General features: G+C 43.6%; 1 protein-coding gene across 1 annotated transcript in view; it reads right to left on the bottom strand.

Moving 5' to 3' along the window:
* Positions 1-1,321: 1,321 nt before the first annotated feature.
* The window catches only part of NDUFA10 (NADH:ubiquinone oxidoreductase subunit A10), a 39,777-nt gene continuing 21,817 nt past the window's right edge, over positions 1,322-19,281 (bottom strand). Inside the window, exons 9-10 of the mRNA XM_075934070.2 lie at positions 14,688-14,796; positions 1,322-1,780 (exon numbers count right to left, since the gene is read on the bottom strand). Of these exons, the coding sequence (XP_075790185.1) occupies positions 1,712-1,780; positions 14,688-14,796 (178 nt within the window). The 3' untranslated portion in view covers positions 1,322-1,711. The remainder of the gene's footprint in view (positions 1,781-14,687; positions 14,797-19,281) is intronic.

Genomic DNA, 19,281 nt, shown 5'->3' with positions numbered 1-19,281 from the left:
GAGGGACAAGGAAGCGAGCAGTTGTGTGGCCTGCTCCCCCAGCCAGCCAATCACTGCAGGGAGTAACTGCTGGACAGCAGCAGCACGTGGAAGGTCAGTAGTAACGTGCCCGCTGGCCCGGGGCAGGACATGCTCCTGCCATCCCTGCCAGGCAGGAAATTCCGCTAGTTCAGCACTAGCCGCCGTGGTGGCCCTCCAGCCAGGGATGTCGTGCTGGCAGGCAGTGGATGTGCCCACACAGCCGTGACGCACTGGCTGGGGAGAGCCGCGCCACGGCCCATGCCTGTTCGAAAGGCTTTGGGCAATCTGTGCTTGCGGGCGAGCCAAGAGGAGGGCTCCGTCCCTGCTTCGTTCGTCGGCCCTAGCTCTGCCTGCCTCTCATGGTGGACAAGGCTGGGAGCTGCAGATGCGCATTGCCACGTGGGGAAATGAGGCCGGAGGATCTGTGGAGGCCCACGGCCTGAGTGCTCTGAGGTGCTCCTGACAGGTCTGACATGGGTGGACACACACACCTTGGACTGGCCAGCTTCACCTGCACACGACATTGACGCCCGACTTAGACACCGATCCGCAAGCCTGGCTGGGAATGGAGCGTTAGCAACACCCTGCCGAATGGGGCAAAGCAACTGATGTTCGATCAGCCCGAGGAATAGACAAGCACCCTTCCGGCCCAAATCAGCATCTAACTGGGCCCCCACGGCCACTTTTAAAGCAGCCTTTTCCCGACGGGCTGGTGCAGGAAAGGGTAGCTGGCCCAAGGCGAATGCTTATACAAACGCATTGCCCTCCCTGTTGGAGTGTCTGGCAGCACGGTCGTTCGATGATTAAAGTACTTGGCCCCTGGCTGGAGATGCAGAATTACGACAGACTGAATCTGGACAGTGCTGCTAGAAATAATGCCAGGAGGTCTAATTTTTAGGATTGGGAACTAAAGCCAAATGAATCATTTATTTAACAGAACTCGGTAACTTGGATTTGTAGGGACAGATAAAATAATAATGACTTTTACTTTGCCTTTTATATGCCAACAATTTGATTTATGGCTTGCTATTAGAGGAAAAAATTATGTGCACAGCTGCTGGCAATTATTGTGAAATCTTTACAGTTTTAAATGCAACAAATGTTTTGTTGTTTAACTGGGACTGCTATTCATTTCCCTTCTCTCCTGGTGGCTTTTTAAAAAACACATCCATTTGTTTGCTTGGATGTCAATAGCTGCTAAGGAGACATTCCAACTTATTTATAGAAACACAGCCCTGCTAGAATGGTGAGCCCAACAGGACTTGGGAGAGCCAGGCAGGGAGATGCAAACGGGAGAAAATCAGAAGGATATAGGTTTTATTTCTTTCAGATCTGTCGAACAATCACAAATCCTGTATAATAGGAAGCCACGGTTTTGAAGAAGAGACGATTCCGCGCAGATCTTAGAGAGGCTACTGCTGCACTGTCAGATTATTACAATTATTGCGAATGATCCTACAATAAAAACACACAAGCTGATTTTTACAAGGAGGAAACAAGTTTCCTTCAATTAAATATTACGATGGTTTGCTTTGCGGCCCCTCTCTAACATGGTCATTTCCAAGCCATTCGCATGTATGTCTTCTGTGCACCCTACACAGCCAATGGTGAGCAGAGAGATTGCAAGCAGCTTCTGTATCATCCAAGGTCTGTGGTCATTCAGTGGTAGGGCTTCAACCGGAGGCAGGTTTCATTTCAGCCAGATCCATTTGTCCCCCACCTCGGAGTTGTAACCGGTGTCAAAACTGCGACCAGGAAGCTAGAGAAAACAAAGAAGCTTCGTCAGGGCTTGGCCAGTCATGAGGATAGATCACTTCTTCCACACTTCACCCCCCCAACACCTTTGGCCAGGTTTTCAGTTTAAAAAACCTCCATACCTGGTGATTTTGGGATAGGCAATTTTCCAGGGGAGACCACTTAGCATTTTCTGAAAAATCAGTAAGTTGAATTGGGCATCCACAAAATGAGAATTTGCTGTAAAAACCACTGGCCAGTATTTCTCATGGGTGACAGCTTCACAAACCTGGCCATGTTCCTAGGAGATCCTAGAGAGTAATTATAACGAGCAGGGACCCTAAACGTTGAAAGGGGTTGTTGTAATTTGTCCCATAGAAATGGAGTTCCGTAAATGTCCGTATAAGTGCAATTAAAAGATGGCATGCATGAAAAACCCAGTTAAAACTAAACCATTTTACACACATGAATATTCAGCCTTTATATGCAGATGCAAATTGAATCCGGGATGTTGCCGGACCAGAGAGTCCTGGAGCAGAGAAGTCTGACCAGTATAATACTGCATGCACTCAGTAGACACACACTAAGGCCTGAACCTACACTCTGATCCACATGGGTGAAACCATACATGAGAGAGCTGCACGAATTCCCAAAATTCAATGAGAGGCCAAACAGAGCCTCTTTCAGCCCTTTTTAAACTGAGCTATTTAATTCCTCTGGAGGCGACACGGGCAAGAATCTAAGAATGCCAGAAATTCCCAGGTTCCTATCCGCAGGCAACAAAAGCCATCTCTCCCTAGGAAGAGCTAGTACCTCACTAACAGCAAGTGTACAAAGCACACCACAGTCCTCAGAGAGGCTGATGTTCAGCATGTGAAGAAAACACTGTAAAAACCTACAGCTACACTACAGCTCACCTAACAGCAAACACTGATCTGTGGGGTACAAACACTTCCCTGCCGCGTTTCCCCCACACAGACATCGGCGACAGAGCACGACCCACAGGCAGCTTATTTTTCTTTTTTAAAAGAACCAGTGAGGTCTGGGTAAAGAGCTAGTTAGAGCAAGGGCACTGCTTGCAGCACGGCAGGAGACGTGTCATTGATGTGGTCGATAGTGGTTTGCTACGCCATCGAATATTTATCTATTTCTCAATAACAGCCTCACCCCGCACTGAGGTAGGAACGCGAGCAACGTCGGTGACGACAGAGGATCAAAAGAGTCACAAAAGGGTTCTGCGTTTTGAACACGCCTCCCTCCCCACACCAAAGTCAGAAACTATTCCAAGTCCTCTTTGATCGGATTCTCTAAGGTTTCTAATTTAAAGCCGCCTTTTAATGCCTTGTCTAAATATCAGATGCAGTCATGCGGGGCTGTTAACAGCAGCTCCTGCTGAGCGAAGAGTAGATGTCTGTGATAGTGTCATTTGTTTCCATCTCTGCAACACGTTTACTGTGGAAAGCTGGAGAAAAGAATCTAATAGGACACCATGCCTGCTGCATCTAGCTTACATCTATTGCTTCTAGCACAAAATCTGCTCTCTTCAGCCTTCGTCAGGCAGATTTAAAGGGCCCCTTTGATATTTAAAGCAATTCCCAGAGGATGATAATCAGATTATTAAAGCCATGGGAAGTCTCTGGGAAAAAATATGAATTTTATTATTTCATTTCTGAGAAAATAGCCACTCTTAAAAAAAATAAAAAATAAAAAAAAAACTCACCACATTGTACCTCCACCACAATTCAAATGATCCAAAACAAAGATGCCATGTGTTTTTTGTTAAAGACACAAAGTACATCAAAGCAATCTTTATGGTCTATTTTCATCCAAGAAGGGACTGAGTTAGTCAGTCTGTCTTTTGCAGTGGGCTTGGCAAAGACACTGGTTAAAAGACAGGGCCAAGATATTATGAATTTGGGGACGTATTACTCAACAGGGTCTTAAACTGCTACAAAGTCCAAGGGAAAAGAATACAGTGAAATGAAGTCACATATCTAGTGAGCCATGCCATGTAGCAACAGCTCAGAAAATAAACCTGCAGCAACCAAGAGGATACAAAGGGACTTAACTGAAAAAACGTTCCATGAACAAACGGCATTATCCTTAACTGTTCATAATGGAGGATTCACAGTCTGGAACCCAAATGAGCCTACCCGAGAGGAACAAGACCATTACTTCTTCAGTACCTATCCCCTGTTCATAAAGAAGAGTATTTAAAAAGCCTGTAACTCCAAAACCATTGAAGAAATAGTTATGGTTTGTTCTCAGCACACTACATAGCGGACACCGCTTTCCTCAATGTAGAAAGACTGCAAAAAAAATCTTTCCCGAAGATTCTCGTGAAGTCCTTTTAGGTAATTTCAACGTGCATTTAAAAATAACTTGTGAGTAAGCACAGTTTAGGCATACGGAGGGCTGTCAAGTGATTAATCACAATTAAGTTTTTAATCACACTGTTAAATGATAGAATACCATTTATTTCAAATGTCTTGGGTGTTTGCTTCATTTTCAAATATATTGATTTATAGACTCAGACTTGAAGGTCAGAAGGGACCATTATGATCATCTAGTCTGACCCCCTGCACAGTGCAGGCCACAGAATCTCACCCACCCCCTTCTAGAATAATCCTCTCACCTGTATCTCAGATATTGAAGCCTTCAAAAACTTTGAAGACCCCAAGATGCAGAGAATCCTCCAGCTGTGATCTGTACCCCATGCTACAGAGGAAGGCGAAAAACCTCCAGGGCCTCTGCCAATCTACCCTGGAGGAAAATTCCTTCCCAACCCCAAATATGGCGATCAGCTAAACCCTGAGCATGTGGGCAAGACTCACCAGCCAGACACCCAGAAAGTTCTCTATAGTAACTCCTATCATCCCTCCACTGACCTATTTACCACTGATAATGAATGGTCAATTAGTTACCAAGATCATGTTATCTCATCAAACCATCCCCTTCATAAACCCATCTAGTTTAATCTTGAAGCCAGATAGATCTTTTGCCCCCACTACTTCCCTTGGAAGGCCATTCCAGAACCTCGCTCCTCTAATGGTTAGAAACCTTCGATTTCAATGACAACAGAATAAAAAGTCTATACAGTGATCACTTTATACATATTTCTGATTACAAATGTCTGCCCTATTAAAAAAACCTTGAAACTTGTATTTTCAATTCACCTTGTGCAAGTCTGATTTCTATCATGAAAGATGAACTTACAAATGTGGAATTATGTACCACAAAACCCCCAAACAAACGAACAAATGCTGCATTCAAAAATAAAACAATGTAAAACTTTTGAATTTAAAGTATACTCTGTCCTACTTCTTGTTCAGCCACTCAGCCAAACAAGTTTGGTTACATCTGCAGAAGACAATGCTGCCCACTTCTTGTTTACTATGTCACCTGAAAGTGAGACCAGGTGTTCGCATTATGGATGTGAATGGTTAACAAGTACACTTCACCACCAATTCCAGTTAACTAGTGGGGCTAGAGCAGCTCCCCGCCCACAGCTGGTAAGGGGCTACGCCAGCCCCCTTGGGTCCGTGCAGAAAGGGGGCAGGGTTCCACTTCCAAATCACAGCCACGCTTTCTTGGACAGAGGCGGGGTAAGACGGCCCTGTTCACCTGCTGCATACCTCTTTGTCCTAAGGTGAGTCAAGTTGCAAATCTCACTGACAATAAACAGAGTTTCTCAGGAAGCAGCAATGAAAAAAAAAATCAGTTAATGCATGTTAATGATGGGGCGGGGGGATGGGTTCGTTTGCAGGACTGCTGTGCTTGAGAAAACTGGTCAATTTCACTAGGGCTCGAGTCAGATGAAGGGGCTGCCAAGGTCAAAATCAGAGCAGGCCTCTCCTCACACAAGGAAGAGGGAAACCATTAGGTCCTGGAACGTGCCGCAGTTCCATGGCATCAATGGCCAGGCAAAGACCCCGCCTGGGTTAGAGGAGCAGTGGGGCAGAAGCAGCTTAGCTGAACCCATCCATACTGCCCCCTCTGGTAGGCTCTGGCATGAGGGGTGGTGGCCCGGGAAAACATGTGACTGGATTGCTGCTCTCTCTGCCTATCCCCGATTGTTTGAATTACCCCCTGGGAACAAAGGCAACCTGAAACTCTAGGTTCAGGGAGGGAGGAGCGTTAGGAAAAAGACAAGGCCACCTGTGTCCCTTTAATTCCTCCTGGACTTTGCACTGTACATGGCAGGGCTGGATTTCCAGGCTGCCTTATGATTTAGGTTCCCGAACAGGAGAGGACTGTGGGGTGCAATTTATCTTCATCGACAGATCCCAGAACCCACCTTCTGATCAAGAAACCAAAGAGCTCAATTGTCGGTAGACCGGAAACATCTCCGGGCCTTGGCCAGCTACTGTGAACACAGAGCACGCAAGCGCCTGTCCCAAAGCGCTTCCAACCACACGCAGGATGGGGCGGCAGAAGCAAGCGAGCAATGGAAAGATCCAGCATGTCATTCTAGTTCATCTCTCCTGCAAAGCGGCCGCAGAGCCTTTTCCGCTACCCTCGCAGAGAGAGGGAAGAGACCAGAAAGCAAGCCTGGCTCCCTTGTGGAACACTGCGCTGAATTCATCAAGCGTGGCCAAAGGAGAACGACAGAGAACGCAACTCCTCAAACTGAAAGGCTGCTCTTAGGACAGAGCTCACTCCTGCCAGGGGATTAACTGGCTCAGAGTTTTAAAAAGCAAAATGGGGGGGGGGGAGGATGGAGTTTACTAATTAAATTAAAAACTCAAGCACTGAAGCATGAGACAAGACCATGAATATGATGAAACGCCTCTTCGAAAGGTATATGTTGTAGCACCTCAAACTGCTTCGGTGAGGAGTTTACGGTACATGATGGTACACCTCATAGATCCTCAGCGTCGCTGCAAACCAGACACGCATCGCCAGAGCTCCCGGAGAGTTTAAACAATTTGGAAATGTCTAAATCCATCATGGAGTTTGGAGCCTGCCTTATTTTTCAGAGGACCAGAGAAGAACTACTCTCCTTCCTCCAACTCCTTGGCTGCTCTCCTTAACCACGGGGCTTAACCGCTAAAATAGGCCCATAAATAACAGGTTTTGAACACTGTTGATCAAAGTGTATTTAAAAACACAAGGCATCACTCTGCAAAGTATGGAGGCTTTTATCAATCTCCAGCCTTTTCATTTGCTGACCATTTATAGTAAGTACCACAGGGGCACCTGTCACTGCTGCTATTAGTTAAGGTCTGTTACTGTTTCCATTAGAAGCCCTGGTTTTCAGAGCTTTATAGCTAAGGTTGTTTATTTTAGCTGGCTGTAAATTCAAGTGCACACTTTTCATTTCAGATACAGTTTCTTCTTGGAACTCTTTAAATATCAGCAGTGCTGGAATTTTTGGGGGAGGCTTGGTATTGCTTCAGTGCAAAATTCCCTGCAGAAAATAATAATAATAAAAAAACCCTGTATGGCAGATACACATCTTCAGATGCTAATTTTAAGACTCTGCTGCAGTTCCTGATTTAGGCAGGACTCCCAATAAAGTAAATGGGTGTTTTAGGCCAACTAATGAACACTGATGAGGGTTGTCATGCAATTAAAAAAAAAATAATCATGATATATTGCTCTATTAACCGCACTGTTAAACAATAACAGAATACCATTTATTTAAATTTTTTGGATCTTGTCTACATTTTCAAGTATATTTATTTCAATTACAACACAGAATATGACTGTACAGTGCTCACTCATTTCTGACTAAAAATACTCGCACTATAAAAATGATTATAGCATTTTTCAATGCACCCAAGATAAGTATTGTAGTGCAATCTTTTTATCATGAAAGTTGAACTTATAACATGTAGAATCATATACAAATACAATTGCATTAAAAATAAAACAATGTAAGACTTTAGACAATTCCACTCAGTCCTACTTCTTGTTCAGCTGGTCACTCAAACAAGTTTGGTTACAGTTTGCAGGAGATGCTGCTGCCTGCTTTTTATTTACAATGTCACCTGATGTTCTCTCATGGCACTGTTGCAGCTAGCGTTGCAAGGTATGTGCCAGATATACTAAAGATTCATGTGTCCCTTCAAGCTTCAACCACCATTCCCGAGGGCATGCATCCATGGCAATGACAGTTTCTGCTTGACGACTATCCAAATAAAGCGGACCAACGTATGTTCGTTATCATCATATGAGTCAGATGCCACCAGCATATGGTTGATTTTCTTTTTTTGGCGGTTTGGGTTTTGCAGTTTTCGCATCAGAGTGTTGTTCTTTTAAGACTTCCGAAAGTATGCGTCACATCTCCTTCCTCTAAGATTCTGGAAGGCGAGTCAGGTTCTTAAAACTTGAGTCAAGTGCTGTAGTTATCTTTAGAAATCTCACCTTGGTACTACTTTGTATTTCATCAAATCTGCAGTGAAAGCGATTTTAAACATGTGTTGGGGTCATCAGCCGAGATTGCTAGAACATGAACTATATGACAGAACGTGGGTAAAAGAACAGGAGTTCAATCACCACCAAGAAACTCAGTCACAAATTTAGTTAACATATTTTTTAAATGTGCACCATCAGCGTTGAAGTATGCCCTCTGGAATGGTAGCCAAAGCAAGAAGGGGCATACAAATGCTTAACATACCTGGCATGTAGCAATACCAGCTACAAACATACCATGCAAATGCCTGTTCTCACTTTCAGGTGACATTATAAATAAGATGCAGGCAGCATTATCTCCCATAAATGTAAACCAATTTGTTTCTCTAAGCAATTGGCTGAACAAGAAGTAGGACTGAGTAGATGCATAGGTTCTAAAGTTTTACGGTTTTGTTTTTGGATGCAGTATTGTAACAAAAAACAATTACATTTGTAAATTGCACTATCACAGTAAAGATACTGCACTACAGTACTTGTATGAGGGACTATTTCCTGTGTCATTTTTACAAAGCAAATATTTGTAATGAAAAGAATATGAAGTGAGCACTATACACCTTAGTATTCTGTGTTGTAATTGAAATCAATATATTTGAAAATGTAGAAAAATATCCAAAAATATTACATTTCAATTGATACACTGTTAAAAATAGAGTGAGTAAAACTGTGATTAATTGCAATGAATATTTTTAACTGTAATTTAATTTTTCTGAGTTAATATCCTGAGTTAATTGTGATTAATCAACAGCCCTCGTATTAACCTAATATTAAAGTAACCTATTCTTCGCTGAAGCAAACAAACGTTACAATATGAACAGATGAGCAACCATCCTGTTAAAATGACAGGCTCATTAGCAAAACAGTTATCAATGATCTCTGGTTTTCTCTAGGTGCTTAATGCATAAAACGTGTCAAGGTTCTCATCGATTTTGGTGGCCCAACTTGACCATTTTCGAGGATAGGGTCCCATCTATTTGCTAGTCACTTATGTAGTCTTGGCCTAATACATGTATATGGGCATGAAAAGGGTGATTAAAACTGCAGTTATGCCGCCAACATAAGCAAAAGTAACATCGGCCAATCCAAATATTTTCTACACGATTGCTAAAAAAATAAACAGAAATTTTGTAAATAACAGAGGTTCACCACACTTTTTTCTTGCTGACATGTTCTAAAATTCTATATCGATTTATGTTACTGTATATAAACTGAACTCGATTGCAAAAATTTTGGTCATCAATGGGAAACCATGAGCTCTCTCAGCTGGCATACCTAGCAAGTCGAAAAATATTGTCTGTGGTACCAGCAGTACCCCCAGAGCATCAATCTCCGCGGCAGTGAATGCAAGCCCTGAGGTAATACCTAGCTCTTACCCAGCACTTCTGTAGCTCAAAGTATTTTACAATGGAGATCAGTATTATCACCACCCTTTTACAAATGGGCAAACTGAGGCACAGGGAGGTGGTGTCTTGCCCAGGTCACCCATCAAGCCAGTGGCAGAGCGGGGAGCAGAACCCAGATCACCGCAGGAAGAAGCAGAAGAGCCAAATGACCAGAGCCATGCTGAGAAACGTGATAACTGAATATTTTTCTGCTTAGTTGGCACTAAGATGCATCTGAAGCCTCTTACCTCTTGGCTTACTTATGACTAGTGCCACATTAACTTCCTTGAGCAAAGCAGCAGCAGGTGTTAGAAATGCAAATTTTAGCTCCAGAAATGTAGCTCTACACAGAAGCCAGTTTGTGTGTTGTCAGGAGTGCTTCTCATCAGCGAGAGCTTCCAAAACCAACACTCTCCACAAACCAAGAAATTCAGAAGTTAGAATGGACTCTTCAGTTTTAGCTTATCCTCTACATCTGCAAAATGCAGTGCATAAGCCATGCAGTATTTTCCATTATTTTGGAGCCCTGCAGAATCCAGCCCTATAGAGCAAGTCAAGAATAACCAAAGGGAAACATAACGAGGCCAGTGTCCCTTTGCACAGTAAAACAAATCTAAAAAAACCCCCAGCAGCCTGAAGTCTTTCCCTATTCCAAGAAACAGCTTCCAGCCTATGAGATACTAGGATCAGCATCAAATTTCATCCTCACACTTTTTGCTGGAGGCCTCCTGGGTGGTCCAGCGGAGGCGAGTGGGGGCACTCTGACCAGAATGAAATAAAGCTTGCTTCCCAGCTATTTGCTTGAGTTGAATAGGCATCTCGGAGGGGCCCCCTCTCCCCCATCATGCTCCCATGGGGTGGTCAGGAGAAACACTGAACTTGCCTCTCCCTTTTTACAAAGGAAGCACTCTCTGTAAGGGCTACAGAACTCTCGAACATGCTTGATCCAACACAGCCTGAATCTGGTGACCTTCTGGGCATGCTGCAAGAGACCTCCATGTAGCAGAGATTTGGGAGGGGGCTGACAGCACGCTTCTCACAACGATGGGGAAGAGATGTTTTTTAGGTTTCTTGCTGAGTTCCTGCTCAAAATTATTCATTTTCCATTAGCACTGGCATTTTATTGTATTAGAAATGACGCAACCTGGAATCCAAAGCCTTGACATTTGTATCATTTAAATTTAAATAAACCAAACGGATGTTACCAAAAAGGTCCCAAAAAGTTTTACAGCCATCTATCGAGCCTTCAAACTCAGCATTCACTTCTTTTGTAATCGACTCCATAATCCTACTATTTCTTTAGCTGTCTACAGATTATTCCAGGGAAAATAAGGTAGAGAAGACTAAAACTTGCAAAGCAAAAAGCAAAGTCGAACAAAAACCTTTTATGCTCAATTTCATAAGTAATGAAAAAAGGACAGAACTCCCATTTTCCCCCCTTTGCAGGTCGGCTTTTTTTTTTTCGTTTTTTTTTTTAATTACCAAATTATTTAATCAACTGTTTTTTGTTTGTAAGACTCTTGAGGATATTTTATCAGACAAAAACATGTTCACATAATTAACTCAAATGCATACACATTGAGTGTGATGGCAAGAACAATTTTTATTTACTCTAGTTTGTAATCTGCTAAAAAAGTAATTGTGTAGAAACAAATTTCACAAAGCTCAACACTTGGAAATTAGAATCCTGTCTTGTCTCCTGCACATCTGTCTTTATTAAACTTTTTCTTCCAAGCTCTGAGAACAGACAGTGCTCTGTATTAAAGCTGTCAAATATCTCCATTAAAATAAAAAATGGAAAGGGAGACCTTGATCCAGAAAAATGAAAACAACTTAAGATAGTAAAGGAAAAAATAGCAGGGGAAAGAAAACAGAAGATGCTGTTGCCATAGCAGCTGTCTTTGATAAAAATCACACATAAAAAGGAAGGGAGTTACCCCAACAATAATTAGCCTCCTTAATTTTGGAAAAACAAGAGAGCCTAAACTGAAACACAATTTACAATGTAATTACTTACATTAAAGAAAGAGCTGCAGTGCTCTAAAAACAGGGCAATGTCTGGCTTGGAACTAATCTTTTCTTTTCAACATAGCGAGGACATTTTCTGTGCAAGTTAACACAGAAATGGTGAAATGCGATGGTGTTTGTCTCAATCACAACATCTAAAATCGGAGACCAGTGGCCAAAATGTTTATTCCTCCCCAGTACAATTACTTCTGCGTTAACCCTACATTTCTTATTCAGACACAGTCTCCCTGTTGCTCACCCTGCCTCAGGAATCTTCAACATCTTGACTGTTTTCTTGTAGTATCCCTTGTGTTTATTATAAAGGTAGGATTCGTGCGACCGAGCGTACTCTGTGCTAAGGAAGAAGGGTGGGAAGATCTGAGGACTACCTGAGTGTTTATTCCCATTTTAGGCATCACCCCAGCCCCAACCGGAGCTGCCACCATCTGCGTGAGGAGCACTTCATGCCCAACGAGGACCCAGGCTATATTTTCTTTTAGTTAATGCTCTTCTTGGACTCATATTATCACTATATAGTAAAAATATCTCTCTTTATAGAAGTCTTATCTTTCGGGGTTGTTGTTTTTTGCCTGGGGAGGGAGGAATGGGCATTCAGTGAAATGGAAAGGTAGGAAATCCAAAACCGATCGAAGATCATGGGTTTTTCCCCCACACACAACATGCAATTAGACTGCGGAACTCATTGCCACAGGATGTTACCGAACAAGATTCTAAGAGGGAATGGACATTTTTATGGATCACAAGAACACCCACAATTATGTCAGTTAACTCCTAAATAAATGGCACGGAGCCACTCCCACCTTGCACAGGGGCCCACAGAAGCTGCTGAGTAGGCCTCCAAGCTCAGACTTTCTGTAGCACCGTGTGCTGACACCCCCCTTCCGTGACATGAGCTTTGGGCTTCCCTAGCACTGGCCCCCTGTCCTCCAAGGGTGTTTCCTAGTGTAGGGGCAGATGGCTGGCTGGAGGAAGAGATGGCTCTTATGGAGCACCTTGCTGGGACAGACCTGGGAGGGGAGGAGCAAGGAGCAGACAGGTTTTAAGTGGGAGGAGGAAGGAGGGAACCGTTGGGTCACATATGCAGGAAGGGAGGGAAAGAGAAAAAAAAAGCCAGTAGTTGAAGCCCAGATCCATTATTTGGGTAGGAATCCTTCGAGACCATCCCTGCGAGAAGGGTCATGACTATCATTTAAACATACAGGTCCCTACATTTATTCTGCCTTTCTTGATTGGCAACTGGGAGAGACTCTGTGTGAAGGTGAGCTTCCGGTTTTCCTTTCTAGAAGGGTACACAGATCCTTCCATCGTCTCTGAGAAGCGGGTCACGCCACGTGAAAGCCAACTTCCAGCCCTTGTCGTGTTGCCGAAGGCACATAACGGAGCACTGGAAAAGGTGCAAGGCATGCATGCAGAACGGGTTCTGCTTCTAAACAAAAATCATCATAACTCTTGGAACAAACGGACTTAGTCACCAAGTCCAAAGGTTCAGATACATGCGGGAAGTGATGCCAAAAGCTCCCATAAAAGTGTTTAATTCTGGAAATACTTTCTCTTCAAACACAGAAAGCCATCAATAGACTTGAACTTATGTAACAGCAGGAAACCTTACGCTATTCTAATGCCATTTCCAAGCTGGAGAGAGTGCTTTTGAAGAGAGCTCTCAGAAGATGTGGAACTGTATGAACCCCGAGCATCTTTCTCTACTGCCAGATCTGTACATACCGGGTAGAAGCACAGCAGGTGTAATATTGATTGGAAATTCTACACCCAATGCATACATTCCCCCCCCCCCCCAATAGTTCAGTCTCCAACTGGGTCTCAAATACAAGAATTTTCCATGTTAAATTACACATCTCACACCTGATTTTTTTTTTTTTGCTTGTGCACTAATTAAAATGTCTCGACTCTGCAGATCATAGTTTACTACAACTTCCAAATTATGTTCCTTCGACTTATCTGCCTCCGTTTCCCCAAACAGTCAAAGGGGAAAATGTTCCCATGCAGTTTAAAAATCTATAGCCCCCACCATTAGCTGGCTGTTGAATCTATACCAACGGTGGGAATTGACATTACCAAGTACAGCAGAAATCGGGCAGCATACCTTGAAGAGCAGGCGATCCTATTTTTCACCGAGTTTGGCAAGACCTCATGCAGACCACACCTCAGATTGAGTGAATCAAGGCAGAGAGCTAATTTCAAGCGATTATCTCCAGAACTAGAAAGGCTGGCAGCTAATTAACACTTGGTTTGGGAGTCTCTGGGCCTGTCTACATTGAAATTAGATGTGGGCCAGCTGACTCCAGCTTGTAGGGCTCAGGCTAAGGGAACCCTGACAGGTCCTAGAGCCCTGAGCACAAATGTCTACACCTCAATCAGCCCCTTAGATCTGAGCCCTGTGAGCCCGCGTTAGCTGCCACAAGCCAGACCTGGGATTTTAATGGCAAAGCAGACATGTATGTGGGCTGCAGGAAGGGGAGCACACACTTACAGAAACAGGATTAACAGACACATTTCACAGAAGCAATGAAACGTTCACACCCTCGGCGCCTACTTCTCAAAAGCAACAAATACTTCCTAGCTGTTTCAAAAAAGGTGTTTCGATGGGCCTCCAATTCTCTCGCTGGGCTTCAAGAAGTATCTTCTATTTATCAGAGGGCAGAAAGATTAACCCAACAGCGAGGGGGCATATTTATTTTTTTAGTGCAAATTTAGAGAGAGGAAAAAAAAGAATCAGCTTACCCATCTAACGATTTGCTCCATTATTTCCGCTAAATAGGAGCTGGGTTTTAAGAAAAGCTGGGGTCTATGCAACACTAGCATATGACAGGAGACCCCATTCCTGGAAAGACATCACATACTATGCATAAAATTGACATAACGGTATGGTTGGAGCCGCGCTGGTCCCGGGATACTAGGGAGACCATGAGGGAGGCGACAGCTTTTACTGAATCAATTTCTGCTGGTGAGAAAGAAGCTTTTGAGCTACTCGGCGCTCTTTATGCGTGGGCTCAAGCCTTTGCAGGGTTGGAGTCCTCATCATGTCTTCTCTGTTTCCCCAAACCTTTCCCGTCCCTGTCCACATTTTCATCCCCTCCAACCATTTCTTACCGATTTGTATTCGTAATACAGTTTATCAAATTCATGGCCGCCAATCGTGACTTCTGGGATGTAGAGAGGGACCGTTGTAAGGTTCACCACTTGATGTTTGTCCTGCACACTAAAGAAAGAATAAAAACACAGTTATGTACACCCTTGGAAATAATTCAATCAACTTGGAAATTCAGAGATGTCGGAAGACTGAAATGGGTTAATAATCTGGATACAGAGGACAAGAAAAATCATTAATTCTGGCAATGCAAATACAAAAAATGGATTTTTAGACTTAGGATTCTCTTTTGGTAATACTAATACGAATGCATGAACAGCCTACTTCTCACACCTTTCCCTACCCGATTTCAGTCTGGCCCTTTTCCCATTTGGCCTTCATTTGAAAGGAAGGCTAATTCTTCTAATAGTAGCTCTATAGTCACTGGAAGTCTGATGTGTCAGGAAGCTACAGCTACTTGCTCCCATGAAACATTTCAATTTTGTAACTCAGTAATAGATATAAATAAAACAGATGGAATTTTTGTACTCCATTAGTGTTTTGCAAACCGTGTTCATGCGCTAGCATTTCATTTCCAGGGAAGGATGCTCTTCTCATCAATATTCATCTCTATTTCCCTCTTTAGCGAAATGAGCAAATCATGCCTCTGTCGCGGATAAAATTTGAGCTTCATATTGTTTCTTTTGGTAATCCAGTTTACTTCAATTATGTAGATCAAGTTGAGCCCAGCTAATGAAACCAGTAAATAGAGCTCTTACGCGTGTTTTCTCCTAAATGTATTCAAAATCATTTAATACATTCTCACTTCTTAAGGTCTCAAGAACAGGTGAAGAAATAGGTCTTCTCTTCCATTACGAGGCCATAAACATGTAGTGTCTAAATTCTAGTACTTGTTCAGTAACAGTTTATATGAAAAGATTTTAAATGCACCTGGCAACATGTCAGTGATCCATGTGAGCAAATATTCAACAGAAGGGACAGAAACAGCCACACAACACCTGCTTTAATTACTGGTAGTCTCCAAACCCCTTAACGAGTGGGATCTGAGGCTAAGATATGAGCAACACGGCCAATGTGTAGAGGGTGTTGCTACCATTCTTCACAGCAAGACTCAGAGCCCTGTGTGGTGCTACAGTGTTCCTTAGGAAAAACAACCACCAATGGTCTGGTGGTTTATAGACTAACAAAACAGGTAGCTGGGATCATGAGATTTTGTGGGCATAGCCCACTTCTCTGGTCATCTGTGCCCATCAAAGCTCATGATCCCATCTACCTGTTTTGTTAGTCTATAAAGTGCTACCAGACCATTTGTTGTTGTTTTTTCTGTAACAGACTAACTCGGCTACCCCCTGAAGCTAGTGTTCCTTAGGTTAGCTCAAATGAGGTGAGCTAATTCTTCCCTTGCCATAACATCTTGTGGAGAAAGACTGGAGGTAGTGGGAAAGAGAAAACAACCAGAGGGGAAAGCAGAATTACAATGGCCAAGCACAGCAGTTATGTTTCTGCATGATCCACAACCTCAATTGCCCAATGGGGATGGATTGCACCTCGTATTCACAACCTAAACACCCCTGTCCTAATCTTGGTGCAAAACATGCCTTGTGAGGTCCCATTCGAAAACTAACTGCTCACTGGTCAATAATTTGATGAAAGGTGGGTAGCAACATTATATACAATGTTATGAGTTCTCCCTGAATGACGGTGGTAGCACAAAGACAAACCAATGAAACTTCAGTCACACAGGTCTTAAAGAAATTTGTGTTTATCTCAATTTACACATAAATTGTAAACACGGTCCTCAGGTAGCGCTAGGCAGAAGACAAGGCACATCTGCATTTCAGCAAACAGGTGAGAAGAAAGACTACAACCAGACACCACACCACTGCTTTTACTGTTTGAATGAATTGTAACTAAGCATAGCACAATGTATTTCAAAGGGTGGCTACTAGAAAAGTGAGGGGCAAAATGCCACAACTTTTCTCCCGATGCCCTCTCTTTTTACACCAAAGACGGCCAAAACAAAATTATCGGTTGGAATTTGGGAGCAGACGAGACTGGACTTCAACCTGAACCAAGTTTGGGAAGTTTAGAAAGCATTTTCATCTCGATTTTCTTGTAACCTATTCTGATTGTAATCCTTTTACTGGTACTCACTTAAAATCTCTTTATAGCTCAACTAGAAGATTGATCTGGCGCTGCTCCGGTTATTTGTTGTTTGGATAATACAATGAAAACGTCCCTGCTCCATATAAATCATTGCTGTAGGGTGGGACTGGGGGGAGGGTTCAGTAGCAGTTCAGTAGTAGTTCTGGGGAAAAGGACCATCCCAGCCATCTCTCACCAGAGCAGCTTGGGGCCAGGTGAGAAGCGCCGCTCCACGGCGGCTGCAGGCACAGCTAAGGGAGGGGCGCAAGTCCTCCAGCTGGGGCAGGTCCAGAAGTTACTGACTTTTGGGCAGAGTTGGTTTGGCTTTTGGAATGTCCTATCTCAAAAAATTTACTATGCCCAGAAAATGGAGAGTGCATCTTGGGGATACAGAAAACACCACTGGTTTGAGTGCTATCTATATCCATACTTTGTCATGCTTTTCAATACGTGCTCCAGGGGATTCAAAAGTTGTGAAGTTGAAACCATTGTAAGACATGTATTGTATTAATGTCATAAAAATAAATTCACATTGTACAGTACCCTCTTACCAGATTCCTATGTCACATTGCATCGTAAGAGATATATCAAACATTTGCCAAATAGACAAGTGAACCCCAAAGAGAACAAAAAAATAAAATGTTAGGTGTTAGATTCATGCTTATCTCCCCAAAATTCCTATCTGCAACGTTAACCCGCAGCGTTACATGCAACACATAGGAACAGCATTTCAGCTGGAAACATGCTTTTCAAGTGGAGGGTGTCCCTTTATCAGAATCTGCATGGGAACATTCAGAGACCCTGGCTGTGCCATTCGTGATTTTGTTGCAGCTCAGCTGTGATCAGTCTGGAGATAAGCAGCAACCCCCACAAAAAGGGACACTCTGTGGAAACACTCAGCACACTCAAAATCCCTAACATTGATCTGAAGCACTTCAGAAGCTGCTAGAACAGCCCAAGTATTTTGATGAAAAAGGTTATGCACAGATGAACAGTGCCCCCTCTGTGAAATCTGAGGAACACACAGCAGTGACGGCATCGCAACAGACAACGAATTCGCATTTCAGTGGTACACACCGAGACACAAACACAGCCGTGCTTCTGATTTTTCGGGAGCGTCCTTTTGCTAGCATCCGAAGGAGCAAACATGGTGCAGAAAAGGGTGACTCAGTTACAGTGATTCCAGTTAACCATTTGCATTACAGCAGTGCTCCCAGAGCTCAAATCAGAGCCCAGATGTGCTCCATGGTATTTAGAACACAGGCGAACACGGTCCCTACCCCACGAGTTAGCTAATTCATAACCCAATACCACCCCAACTGGTTGGCAAGTTAAGATGTAAACCTACTTGCCGCTCTCTTACAGATAATTCAGTGTGGTTTTAATGTTCTCTAGCAACCTCAATGTCATTCCAAGATCAGAAAATGAAAAGAAATGGACAGAAAAAGTAGAAAGAAGCAATTAAAAAAAAATAAAAATAAACGCCAATCTGGCAGAGTTAGGATGAAATAAGGTCAAAGAAATTCTCTGACTGCTGAAAAGCGGTGTTTCATACTAGTGGCTAGAAAACAGTGGTTATCCCTTAATCAGAGATCTTTTTTCCCTTCCAATTTTGTATATGTGGGCAAGAGAGGACTGTTTTTTTTGAGAACAGGGTTGGGGGTTTCTAACCCTACCTGCAGACTGGTGAAAACCAGAGGAGCTCTGGGTGTAACAAAGCAGGCAGATTTCCAAAGCCAGGACCATCCCCAAGTTACAAGCCAGGTAAGTTTAGTGCAAGTCACAGCCTAGTCACGGGCAACAAAAATACACAGCCTGCGACCTGTCTGAGACTTGTACTATAGACCCTTAATCAGTAGGGACTAATGGGATGTAACGTACCTACTGAAGCATTTGTCACTATGACGCTGGGTGGATATGCATGGGCCATATTCAGCATTTCCTAGCGGTCTGCAGCTGGCCCGCCCCACGCAGGAGCCCTCAAACAAAAGAAAGCTAGTTGCCTCCAACATCACTCAGCTGGCAGCACAAACGTTTGCGAGGAGACGATAAATTGGCATTGCAAACAGGAAGTGCCACACTCTCCATGCAGCTGTAGTCACAACGTATACCGGAGTGACGGAAACAGGCAGTCTTTAGAGACACCGGCTGAGGGAGTGATACTCCTTTGTCTGCCCCAGCTTGGGCTAGCGCCGCGTGCTCTAGAAGGAGCTAGGCATTAGCTCCATTCAGAAGCTGCAGTGAGCGTGGAATCCAGCAGCCCACGTGTTAAATGAGGATGTCACTGTGAGCCCACAGCATGGGGAGAGCACTTCAGGCCCACTGATTTCTGGCATTTCAAGGTGTTAGCGCTGCCCTAAGTGGCCTGGGAGCCGCCCGCTTGAGAAACAAACGGTCTGAGTTTCAGGCCCCCCTGCATTTAAGTTAATGGCAGGGAGCCGAGAACAGGCA

This window comes from Pelodiscus sinensis, chromosome 7, assembly GCF_052426305.1.
Source record: "Pelodiscus sinensis isolate ZL-2025 chromosome 7, ASM5242630v1, whole genome shotgun sequence".
In the NCBI taxonomy this organism is placed as follows: domain Eukaryota; kingdom Metazoa; phylum Chordata; order Testudines; family Trionychidae; genus Pelodiscus; species Pelodiscus sinensis.
Note: the sequence above shows the minus strand (reverse complement) of the source record. Positions and strands in the feature narration are given on the sequence as shown.